Here is a 12,908-nt window from a genome sequence, read left to right as displayed (position 1 = left end):
ATGCTGGTAGCTTTAGCTTGGGGAATCTTTCTGGATTCTATTCATAGCTAGAAACACTATCTGCGTCATAAGGCAGTCCTTTATTTGAACGTTTTGGTTGGGTTACTGGCCGCAGTCTTTGCCTGGCTCCTCTCCTCGCTCGCTCAACAAAATGTCGGACTGACTCCGTGCTCAAGACATGCGCTCGTGGCGAACTAAATCAACCAAGATTACTTTCTTTAGCTAATGCTCAGAAAGAATTGGAGCATAAATTCGAAGGAGAAGACAGTGGTGAACATTTATAGGACGATTTGATAGAAAATAAAGGGAGCAATCAAGAGAGTGGCCAAGATACAACTATCAGTGAGTGATGCAGGCTGTTCAACTCTAGCAGACGAATTTTTAGCAGGGCACCGTATGAGCTATTTTCTTGGCACTCAGCCAACGCGGTCTGATGAAGTGACGGTGTGAGAGGGGTGAAGAGGAGGGGGGTGGAGACTGAGGGGGCGTGGCCTCACATCCATATTATCACTTGCAGAAGTCACAATGCATCTATTTCTTTTTCAGTTTTTTTATATTGTGGTTGTTCTAGTATGATTTTGTGTGTGCAGATATCCATTTGTCCAGAAAATGATATTTTTGTGCAAATTACCAGACTAATGTTTGTAATGAACAAGTTGAAAATGTGACAAAAAACAAAACACTGATTTCAAAACAACAGCATGTCACTTAAAATGCATAAAATGGGAAAACATCATGTGTTTTGTAGTCTTTATTCATTTCCCTTTCAGAAAATATATACTTTTATGGGGTTTCTCCAATAACAAAGAGCACAGAATTTTTTGAAAATTTATACCCGTTTTTTGGGAAAAAACCCTGGCAAATAGATTTCACTTAAATCTTATTTTCCTGGCAGTGAAAGGGTTAATTGTGATCATATAGGTCTGTGTTCTGTTCATTGTGGTTCTATAGATCTCTACTCAGTTCATTGTGATCGTGTAGACTGTGCCCTCTTCATCGTGATCTTTCAGTTCTGTGTCTTGTTCATCATGCTTCTATTGATATGTGTCCTGTTCTGATAGATCTGTGTCCTTTTCATTGCATTTCAATAGATTTGTGTCTCGTTCATCGTGATCCTGTAGATCTGTGCCCTGTTCAGATAGATCTGTCTTTTTCATTGTGTTTCAATAGATCTGTGTATAGTTCCTATTGTCCTGTCCATTGTGATCCTATAGATCTGTGCCCTGTTTCATTGTGTTTCAGAAAGTGGACCCCTTTCAGAAAGCAGAGAAGAAGAAGGCATGCTGCTAGTTCTCTTCCTTTGTACCACAGCGTGGACCAGGTTGTCTCCCTGTGCTCTGCCTCAGCACACTTCTTCCCCTGTTAGAGGGTGACTGTATTGTCCAGAACCCTTAACCCCTTAAGTGCCATGCGTTTGTTTGTTTCTTTTCTTTTCTTTTTTTTTCTCTTTTTCATAAGGCCAGGTGCTACAGTCAAATAACGACTTTTTCCCTCTCTAACTAACTATATCATCCCTTTTTTTTGTCTACGAGATGTATCATAACTTGTGGATCACAAAAAAAGTGTTAGATTTCTGTGAATACCTGTTTCTGTGGAAACAAATGAAAATGGATGCCAAACAATGTGTCAAAGAAATCAGGTTTGTGGTCCTTGTGGTGCATGCAAATATTTTTTGTAATGTGGACTTGATACAGAATGCCATTATCTTCATTTTCACGTGAGATTGTGTTGATTCTTCAATTATTGTATTTTTTATGAATTTTTTAAATTTTGGGTATTGCTGAATCCTCAAAATTTACAATGGGTAAAAAGATTGGAACCACTATGAAATAAAACCCAGAGCATATTTTCATACATACTCACAAAAAAACTTCAACAACATGCTACAAAACAATCATGCAAAGTCTCATGGTTGTAGGTTGACTCATCATTGAGCAAGTCCAAGGTATATTGTCAAGGCCAGAAACTTGACGACTTGCGTCAAAATTGAACAAAGTAAACACTTCGGTGATTCAGCAAGCAATCTTTATTGGCAATTATTTCATTGTTAAAAACATCTTCACAGTGGAAAAACTTCTGCATATGATAGAAGAGATGTTCAAGAATCAAAATCCATCAAAAAACCCAAATCATGAAAAATCATCATTTTGGTCTCTTTTGCAGTGCTGTGTCCCCGATCATGATAGTTGGTCAGCAGTGACATCTGTGACCGAGCACATTGTATGATGTCAGTTGTGTCCGTGTCTGACTATGACCATGAGAACAGCAAAGGAGGCATCTGCTGCCCCAACTATCTGGGCTAGAATTTTATCATAATGGAGCATGTCTTCCCCAGGTCTTTTAGCCTTCAGGACAGTTGGCGTTGGGATGATCCCCAAAATCCAACTCACCTCCAATACTGCAGCACGAAAATCCAGTGCAATATTGCGTCCTAGTTTGAGGGTCATATTCCTTCAATAAGACAAAGCTGTTAATGACTTCCCATTGCAGTGGAGAAACCATTGATCGTCCAGCTCTTTTCTTTTTGATTACTTGAGCACTTATCCATCAAGCTGATGAAAACCACTGGGACAATCACCAAAGGACCCCAACAATGGGAAAGTTGGGGCAGATGGAAATGTAGCAGGGGAAAGCCCCCATCAGAATAGATCTGGACCAGAACAGCCAACAGCAAGGAACTTTGTCAGAGATTGTTTGAAATTAGGTATTTATTGCGCTCCCTATTTATGACAGGTGCAAATTGTTGAATTTTATTGGATACCATCCCATGCTGGATTCCTGTATAACAATCAAGCAGACAGAGCAGCAAAAAGGGGAATAAAGAATTATATGGATAGTATATAAAAGTATATTGCTCATTGTCATACAAGGAAATAAGTAATATACTAGAAAGAGACTTTTACAGGTGCTTTCATTCAACTCTAAAACCTCGTCAGTTGACTCTGTCAGACTCTGGTCTGATTCGCAGACCAAGTCTGAGTTTAATTTTCAGACTGTTATCAAATTCATTACGGACTAAATATTGTTCTAATGTCAAGTGCATATGCTTTAGTAACCTGACAATTAAGCATATAATTTTTGATGAAGTCTTATCTGCATGAAAGTGTCTTCACAAGTGACTGAGAACGTTGATGTTTTTGACTTTTTGCATTCATTATCAGCCATATCGCTTATGAGATTAACGACTTCTCTTTTATGAAGTCCTTTAAGTAATTGCCTGTAATTGTTTTTGACTTTTTGCATTCATTATCAGTCATTTGGCTTTTGAGATTAACAACTTCTCTTTTACGAAGTCCTTTAAGTAACTGCCTGTAATTGTTTTTGTATCTGTCTCTTTTTAAAAAATGTTTAATTGTGGTTGTTCTAGTATGATTTTGTGTGTGCAGATATCCATTTGCCCAGAAAATATTATATTTTAGTGCAAATTACCTGACTAATGTTTGTAATGAACAAGTTGAAAATGTGACAAAAAACAAAACACTGATTTCAAAACAACAGCATGTCACTGAAAACATATAAAATGGGAAAACATCACATGTTTTGTATTCTTCATTCATTTACCTTTCAGAAAATATATACTTTTAAGGGTCTTTCTCGAATAACAAAGAGCACAGAATTTTTTGAAAATTTATACCTGTTTTTTGTGGAAAAAAAACCTGGCAAATAGATTTCCCTTAAATCTTATTTTCCTGGCAGCGAAAGGGTTAAATCATTGAAAAAGTGTTCAACATATAGTCAGATTTTATTCTGTATCTATAGATAAAGTGTTTCACCACAAAAAAGTGTTATCTGCTCTTTTATTATCATCATTACCAAATAGGAATAAATATATGTTATATATATATATAAATATGCATTTTTTCCCATTTGTCCTTCAAAGTATTCTAGACTTCCCACCAAAAACAGCTGAAAAAAAAAAAAAAAAAAAATCTCATAATTATAATGATATACAGAAATTACATATGCCACTATTTGTAATGTCTGTTTGTAACTCAGTCTTACTCAAGGTTACGTACATTAATTCCCTGGAGACAATATGAAATAAACAGAGCTTTACTTTTTGATTTTACATGAGTTTGTGTGTGTGTCCTTTGATGAGATGTAAGGGATGTTTGATGTATATTATTGTGATATTGGTTCACATGTGTTTACACACAATGCAAGTCCATATAATAGCATGGTCTTTCAATTGTCTGCATGTGTTTGTCCATGGTAAGCTTCAATAAAATCATTTTCTCTAGAAACGCTTACTCTATTGACACCAAATTAGGCTTTGAAATGTGAAAAAAAAAAAAAAAAAATCAGTTCTTTCCACATATTCCAGTTATTCTCATGTAACATTTGCAGATTATTTCCAAACTTGACAAATCAGGCAAATCAGTTTCATCCACTTAAACAGCTGGAGCCTTTGCACTTGCCACAAAACATTGGAGCACATGTCTTCTGCAAGAGCATGGCTTCAAAGTGCAGTCCTTCGCACAGTTGTATCTGACCTAAAGTAGGTCCTCTGGGGCCAGAGGAAGATCAGTCTGCTGTGGTTCCAGCCATTCAGATAGCATCAATTTGCCATCCCAAAAGCTCTGACTCCCAATTCACCAGTGGGTTGATCCATTCTTGAACTTAAAATCCTTTGCAACCTCTTTATTGAGGTCAGGTCATTAGATTTGCTACTGGTAACCTGAAATCCAGTACAACCTGTTCAGGGTCGGATTGCCGGCGACTAAACCGGCACTCCCACCGCTCCCCGGAATGGTGAGGTGGGTGGCTAGACACCCTTATGGAATTAAAAACGAGATCCATAAAAGGGCGTCGGCTCAGGAGAGCCACCGACGGCCATCTAGCTCCACTGTGCTGTGTGCATGCCACACGCAGTTGGCCCCCGGGGTGTTTCTACCCATGCATGCAAAGTCTGGATCCGGTAGAATCTGCGGAAGAAACCTATCGGTTCAACGGAGAGGAAGGCGGTTACAGCAACGCACTGTGGAGTGCAGAGAGCAAGATGAGACACCAAAAGGATATCTTGGTCATCCGCTGCATCCGTGCTCATCCTCCAGTTGTCTCGACTTAGTCTTGCCTCTGGAAATTGGTGGACCCGGACGAGAGAGTGAGGTCAACGTTGCACAACTCCTCTTCACTTTAAACAAACTCATCGCGCAAGTCATCAGTCATCCTTATTGAACACATTTGAATGAACGAATTGGCATGTCGTTAGCATAACAGAGCACAGGTATTGCCATTGTTGCGATTGCACCTCACACCACTTTCTACTTTTTCCAAGCATGTAGATTGCAGTGCTTTGCTGAAACGGGTGTAGGAGGGAGACTATGGATCTGCAGAGGTGGCACATGATGAAACCTTAATAATAATAATAATAATAATGGATACTTACATAGCACACTATCCAGAAATCTGCTCTAGGTGCTTTACAAAAACGCTTTTGTTAACATAAAACATTATATCTATGTTACATACACACACCAAAATGTGACTACACACACACACACACACACACACACACACACTGCATACATACATTTTAACATACATGTGTAAGTAACAGCTACCCTAACACATACGCACACATAGGAAGGCACAAACTTACATAAACACACGCACACACAATACACATTCATATACATGCATGTAGTTATGTACACATACATACGTATACACACGTAGTCCAGCACAGCTAACGCAAAGGAAGTGGACCTGCCACAATTGAACTTATTGCTGAGGGAAAAGGTGAGTTTTGAGACGAGATGTAAAAGATGTGAGGGAATCAGAATGACGGAGGTTATTAGGGAGCTTGTTCCACGTCTTTGGCGATTGAAAAGAAAACGATCTGAAAGTCATGAAAGTGTTGGTACCAAAGTTCATCAAGGGTATCTTGCATACAGCTATTGTAGAAGCAAACTAGGTGGGGAGCATGACATTCCTCCATCTACAGCGCGGAAGCGTCACAAAAGGGGATATGTGCTGAATGGAACCCCTTCTATTTCAGCGCCAATGGAGGCAACTGGGCAGTTGGCAACGCAGTTACTTCTTTTGCACTTACACAGCCAGTCACTAGATTGCATTCTCATTGGACCTTGCTGCCCACCTGAGGGCTGTATGCAGCAGCTTCTATCAGCTACTGGCAACTTCTGTTTTCCTTCCTGTGTTTCTCAGGCTATGTGCAACTCAACTTTTTCGGCTCTTCACCCCCCCAGCACTTGCAGACATTTATTGCTGTGTAAGGAACCGATCTACTTACCATTCTTTTCTTGATACACACAATAACAATGAAATGAAACAGAAATAATAATACATTATTTTGTTATCATTAATGATGTATTATAATATATATATATATATATAATTATTATTGATTGATTTATTTTATTTAAAAAAAACATTACTTTTTCAGTACACATTCCCATTTACTTGAGCATATCCATGTATGCTACATATATGCTTGTGTATGTGTTCTTTTTCGTGCATTGATCTATAGGCATGGTCACATTCTCTGACATCTTCTCTCATTGAAGTCTACATCCATCCGATGTACATATTTGTACACATCTTAGCATATAGTTTCCTCACTTTGGAGGACTACTACATATAGAGACACAACTGTCTGTCTTGTGCAAGCTTGAACATATGCTCCTGGCCACATCCACATCTCTGCTGTAGCTGGCCCCAAGGGACCCACACACACTCCCTCCTCACCCTCAGGGATAGAGCAGTCCAACTTAGGCATGCCACTCTCTGGACACGCATGCCCTTCATTCCTTCTAGGTTTGAAAGGCATCCCTTCTTCCCTTCCTTGCCTACAACAACCCTTGGTTTGCACTACTGTGGTTGTGACGACAGCTCCACATGGGCCCTACTTCCTAGCCGGCCCTTCCATGAATGGGTGTATGTCTCTGTCTTCCAAGTTTTATCAGGCCCAAAAACTGCCCACTGGGCAGGAGACAATCAGGTCCCACGCTTGGCATGGGGCACACTGCTAACTTGTTCCACCCGGAGTCCATCCCTTCCACTCCTCACTAGCAGCAGAAGGCCTGGGTAATAATTGCTTTTCTCTATACTCCGGAGAAATGGCATATTGATGAGGGCGGATGCGTCTCACAAAGCACAACGAATCGTTCGCTAGCCACAGAGGCGCACCTTTCTGCCCACTCATACCAGCATGGCAGATGCCGCATTCAAGCCCATTAGTTTGCCCCATCACCTTGCTTGAACAGAGATCCAGCATCGACTTCTCAAACAATTGGCATTGGAAAGCACTTTCTGCACTTGGTCTTCCCTGCCTGACCCTTTCAGCCTCGACACACAACCACTGCTGTGGTTACAGATGGGCATTCCTTCTCAAGCACTGTCTTTCCAATGAGACACTTTCAGGGCTTTCTAGCCTAGACAGGCTATCCCATCATGGAGCCCCAGTCTTCAGCCAATGGCCTGCCAGAGGATGACTTTGTTGTCACTTTGGAAGCAAGCACCATGTCTTTCAGACACACGGTTGCCCCACAAGACCCTGTCACATCCATCCGGCTTCCTTATATTTCAGCAGAACCTGCTTGGTGGACACCTTCATCCCTCAAGCACACAGCAGCTGTTTCCTGATTTACCCATGCTGATTGGTGTCTTTTAGGACCAGTATATGATAGTCAGTCGTGTACGACAATGGCCATCAGAACAGCCGAGGAGGTAACTGCTGTCCCGACTATCCAGGCTGGAATTGGATTATTGTGGAGAGTGTGTTGCCAACGTTGCATCTACTCTCTCGATCAAGAGGGCCTTAGGACTGTCGGCATTGGGACGGATCCCAAAGGCTAGTTAGCCCCCAGGGCTGCAGCACTAAGTCCCAGTGCAATTTGCCTACTAGTGTGAGAGACATAGTCCTTCACGAAAGACTAAGCTGCAATTAAGAAACCACTGATCGTACAGCTCTCACTTTGCTGTTGGCCCTACTGTAAACGTATGTCAGATCATTAATATAAATGGCCAGTACAACACATCTAAAGCCACTTTTCTCACTGCCCTGCCCGGCCCCATCCCAGACTTCGTGTGCACCACACACAGCCAGAGGCCTGCCATGGATCTGGCCCCCTTTCTCATTAAAGTACTTTAAGTGAAAATTTTTCCCGTCGAGACCCTCTTCCATTAGGAACTCCACCACGGAAAGACACTCGATAGCCTAGAGGCACATGAAGTGCACTCCCACAGCCTGATCCAACCCAGCCATTGCCTGCTGACAACTGGCAAAGGTAGAGTCACTACTACGTAGGATGGTGGGGGGGGGGGGGGGGGGGGGGGGGGTTATTCTACTCAAGTTATTGATGGGCGCAATAGGCAAGTGGTTTAAGCGTTGGACTTTCAATCTGAGGGTCCCGGGTTCGAATCACGGTAACGGCGCCTGGTGGGTAAAGGGTGGAGATTTTTTTCCAGGATCTCCCAGGTCAACATATGTGCAGACTTGCTAGTGCCTGAACCCTCTTCGTGTTTGTACACACGCAGAAGATCCTGTAACCTACGTCAGTGTTCGGTGGTTTATGGAGACAGGAAAATACCCAGTATGCATGAACCACGAGAGAGTCATCGGTAAGTCGATGTTAGTCTTGTAACGGAAAGAAGAAGAAGTACTTTGTTGCAGTTTCGCAGATATATCTATTACGATATGTCACTTTTTCATATCTTCTTTCTTTCTCCCCCCCCCCCTCCCTTCCCCACCCCTTCCTCCCCTTCATTTTTCATTTATTTTTGTAGATATCAATTTCTTTTTCTTCTTTTTTTCAGGCTCCATCTGCTTTATGCTGCGGACACCCTCACTCCCGTTCTCCTCCCTTCCCTCCGTCAGTCCATCATCCCCCATCCACTCCATGCTCCACATCACTCACTTGCTTCAAACAGTATTTTATTTGGAACATGTCACAATACAACACAGATATTGATGAACAGGACAACAAGAAAATCTTATATAAGGTCCTGTCCTGACACATGTAGGCTACATACTGAGTATGTGATGGATGTCATCATAACTTGAAGTTAAGACGTGAACATATATGAGTTTTGAACAAAAACTAAGCTGAGATATAAATAAAGTGAAGAAAATGAATAATAAACAAGTGGTGGAGGAAGAAGTCAATAGAGAGAGAACGAGAAGCATCAACGCTGGGGCACAAGCACAGAAAGACTTAACTTGACCGACAAACAAAGCGGCGCCCCTCCGTCCAACCTCTTCCTTCCTGCCTTCATTCCTTCATAATGACAGCCGGATTAATAATCAAAATGTCATTGTGCTCACTATACAGAAGTAAGGAGGGAGGTGTGGTCTTCCAACATTCTCCTTCCAGTGATGGGCTGGAGGTAACGCCACCGCCTAGGAAGCGAGAAAATCTGAGCGCGCTGGTTCCGTCGAATCACGGCTCAGCCGCCGATATTTTCTCCCCCTCCACTAGACCTTGAGTGGTGGTCTGGACGCTAGTCATTCGGATGAGACGATAAACCGAGGTCCCGTGTACAGCATGCACTTAGCGCACGTAAAAGAACCCACGGCAACAAAAGGGTTGTTCCGGGCAAAATCATGTAGAAAAATCCACTTAGATAGGAAAAAACAAATAAAACTGCATGCAGGAAAAAAAAATGGGTGGCGCTGTAGTGTAGCGACGCGCTCTCCCTGGGGAGAGCAGCCCGAATTTCACAGAGAAATCTGTGATAAAAAGAAATACAAATACCCTTTGCTCCCTCCTCTCCTCCCTTCTCTTCCTTCTACCTTCGTGTCCTTTGACTTTAAGAATGTTGCTCAGTGTCTCCTGTTCAAACCCCCCCCCTCCCCCCCGCCTCCCCCAACACACACACACACACACACACCCTCTCCCCAGCTACCCACCCCGTCCCCAGCTGCGACCAAACAACACTTACGACCGTGACCTTACAACGCAAACAAACCTCACTACAATGACGACCCTCAACTTGACACAGTCAGTTATCTCGTTGTGCTCCACCACTGTCATTGTAACTTTCCGGAAGGATAGGAAGGAGGGGAGGGGATGGAAGGGGGGGGGGGGGCGTCTGCAACCTGCCCTTTCACTGCTCATTTCCATAATAACTTCGCAGGCCGGGCGTTTTTATCCACAGACCGAACGCACGGCCGCGCTGCTGAGGCCAAGCGACCGCCATGTCAGTGCTCCCGTGCTGTGCGCGCTGACAGCCGGAGTGCAGCAAACGTGTGTGTGTGTGTGTTTGTGTGTGTGTGTGTCTGTGTGTGTGTGTGTGTCTGTGTGTGTGTGTGTGTGTGTGTGTGTGGTTGTTCTTCCTGTGGATGTGCAGTGGTGAATCAACAAAGGATTTCCCCTGATGAGTACATCTTTCGTAATGACTGCATTGTGCTTGGACAGGTGGTAACCCATCTAGCATACCCATTTTAAAATTACTTGGTGACGTCATTGATTATAAACAGGTGGTGAAGCTGACATGGAACATTCACTTTGATTACATCTTAACAAAGGCAAGGAAAAGTATCAATTCTATGAAAATTATAAGCCGCTTACCCTGGGGAATGGATACAAAAACATTGATTCATCTTTCTATAGCCCTTGTAAGATCTAAGCCTATGCACAAGAAATATTTTTCATTGCACCTAAATGTCTATTACAAAAGATTCAAAGTGTAGACTGTAAGGCTATCAAAATTGCCCTTGGAGTGCCGTCTTATGCATCCAACCAGGAAACATACATAACAGCCGGAATTCTTCCCTTAAATGAACATCGTGAGTTAGCAACAGCAAAGTTCGCTGTGAGATACACTTCAATGACAAAAAAATTCATTGCTGATGAACTGACAGTAAGATCTGACATTGATTTTCCATTTCATCACAAGAAACAGTTGCAACTTACGTTTCAAATTTGTTAAAAGAATCTGATGTTAAGATCAAAAAGTTAGCTGCAAAACCACATCATACTCCTGTTCCTTTTTGGGAAATGTTGAAAGCAGATTTTGATATTAGTTATTCTGAAACAAAAAAGGAAGAAAACATCAATATCACAACAAATACTGCCAGAATTCATGCAGCAGAAAAATATCAGAATCATCTCCATAAATTTACAGATGGATCTGTTCTTAATGACAAAAATGCTGGTGCAGCTTTCTGTATTCCTGTCTTTAAAGTTGAAAAATCTCACTTTATTGGAAAACATCTTTCCATATACATGGCTGAGCTAATTGCTATTATATAAGCTCTGAACTACTTAGTGAGCCATCAAATAGTTTTATCGAAAATAGCGTTCTTTGTTGATTTCAAATCAGTACTTTATGCTCTCGAATTATTTAGCCTTGAAACAAGACCTGACTTAGTTACTGAGGCAGATCATTTGGTACATTGTTTGAGGATTAATGGGACTGAAGTCAGTTTTTGTTGGTTGCCTTCTCATGTGGGCATTCATGGCAATGAAACTGCTGATAAAGCAGGTAAAAGAGCAGCACAAGATTCAGAAAAATCGACAAGAATACATGTCCCGTCTTTCCGTAAAAGAGCCATACGCCTTGTTAGAAAAGCAGCATGGGGTCGATTTCATAACCGATGGAAAGAAACGTTTTTAAAACATAAAGGGACATTATTCCCCGAGAATATTATCAAAGAAAAGATGCCGAATCCATCAGCTTGCTATACAATATTAATAATCTCTACTTTCTTCCGTATAAAACTTGATGCGCTGAAGACACAGTATAGTAAAAAATGTTACATGCATCTGTGGCAAGCAGTTAAGCTTGCATCATTGTTTGTTTCACTGTCAGCAGTTACATACCTTCTTGCCCAAGTATTTCAAAGAGAATAACTATTCTGCAGTTGATTTTTGGAAAGTTATTTCTGAAGAGGTTCTTATGGTCGAACTTTCACAGGCATTAGTTCATAGCCTATTTCTACATTTCTTTAATGTACTTCAGAATTGTGTTAATGGTTTCTGATTATTATTATCATTATTGAATTGTTGCTGTTAAATGTAATTGCATGTTAGATATGCATTTTTTGGTAGTTTTCTACCTTTTCTGTTTTCCTCTTCCCTCTCCCCATCCCCCTTCCCTCCTCCCCTCCCCCTTTTTAAAAATTTTATTTTATCCTTATTTTTTTCTTAATTGTCTAATATCACTGATAGTGAAAAGATGCTAAACTAAAGAACACAGAATCGCAGACACACAGAAATAGACACAGACACATGCACACACATAACACAACACAGACACACACAGACACAGACACACACAAACACCTGAACAAATTTACAAAACATTTATGACCACCAATCAGTCTTCAAACAAAAGACTATCTTTGGGACTGAAAATAATCACCATACAACACATCATAAAAAAAATGTCTGTTAAAATCATGCCTTCCACGTGACACTGTACACACAGCAACAAGATCAGGGGAAATATGATACTAATGTTCCATGGTTCACAGATAAAGTGAAGGCCGTGGCAGAATCGGGTAGAGAATAACCTTCTGATCTGATCCAGTGATTCAGTATTCGTATTTGTATTTCTTTTTATCACAACAGATTTTTCGGGCTGCTCATCCCAGGGAGAGCACGTCGCTACACTACAGCGCCACCCTTTTTTTTGTTGTTGTATTTTTTTCTGCATGCAGTTTTATTTGTTTTTCCTATCAAAGTGGATTTTTTTCTACAGAATTTTTGCCAGGAACGACCCTTTTGTTGCCGTGGGTTCTTTTACGTTCGCTAAGTGCATGCTGCACACAAGACCTCGGTTTATCGTCTCATCCGAATGACTAGCGTCCAGACCACCACTCAAGGTCTAGTGGAGGGGGAGAAAATATCGGCGGCTGAGCCGTGATTCGAACCAGCGTGCTCAGATTCTCTTGCTTCCTAGGCGGACGCATTACCTCTAGGCCATCACTCCACTAGAGTAGA

General features: G+C 41.6%; 1 protein-coding gene across 1 annotated transcript in view; it reads left to right on the top strand.

The window, feature by feature from the left end:
* Positions 1-4,069, top strand: part of LOC143291237 (arsenite methyltransferase-like) — a 31,493-nt gene extending 27,424 nt beyond the window's left edge. The window contains exon 10 of the mRNA XM_076601021.1: positions 1,243-4,069. Coding sequence (XP_076457136.1) covers positions 1,243-1,290 — 48 coding nt within the window. The 3' untranslated portion in view covers positions 1,291-4,069. The remainder of the gene's footprint in view (positions 1-1,242) is intronic.
* Positions 4,070-12,908: the final 8,839 nt, after the last annotated feature.

The sequence above is a fragment of the Babylonia areolata genome, chromosome 16, assembly GCF_041734735.1.
Source record: "Babylonia areolata isolate BAREFJ2019XMU chromosome 16, ASM4173473v1, whole genome shotgun sequence".
Lineage (NCBI taxonomy): Eukaryota > Metazoa > Mollusca > Gastropoda > Neogastropoda > Buccinidae > Babylonia > Babylonia areolata.
Note: the sequence above shows the minus strand (reverse complement) of the source record. Positions and strands in the feature narration are given on the sequence as shown.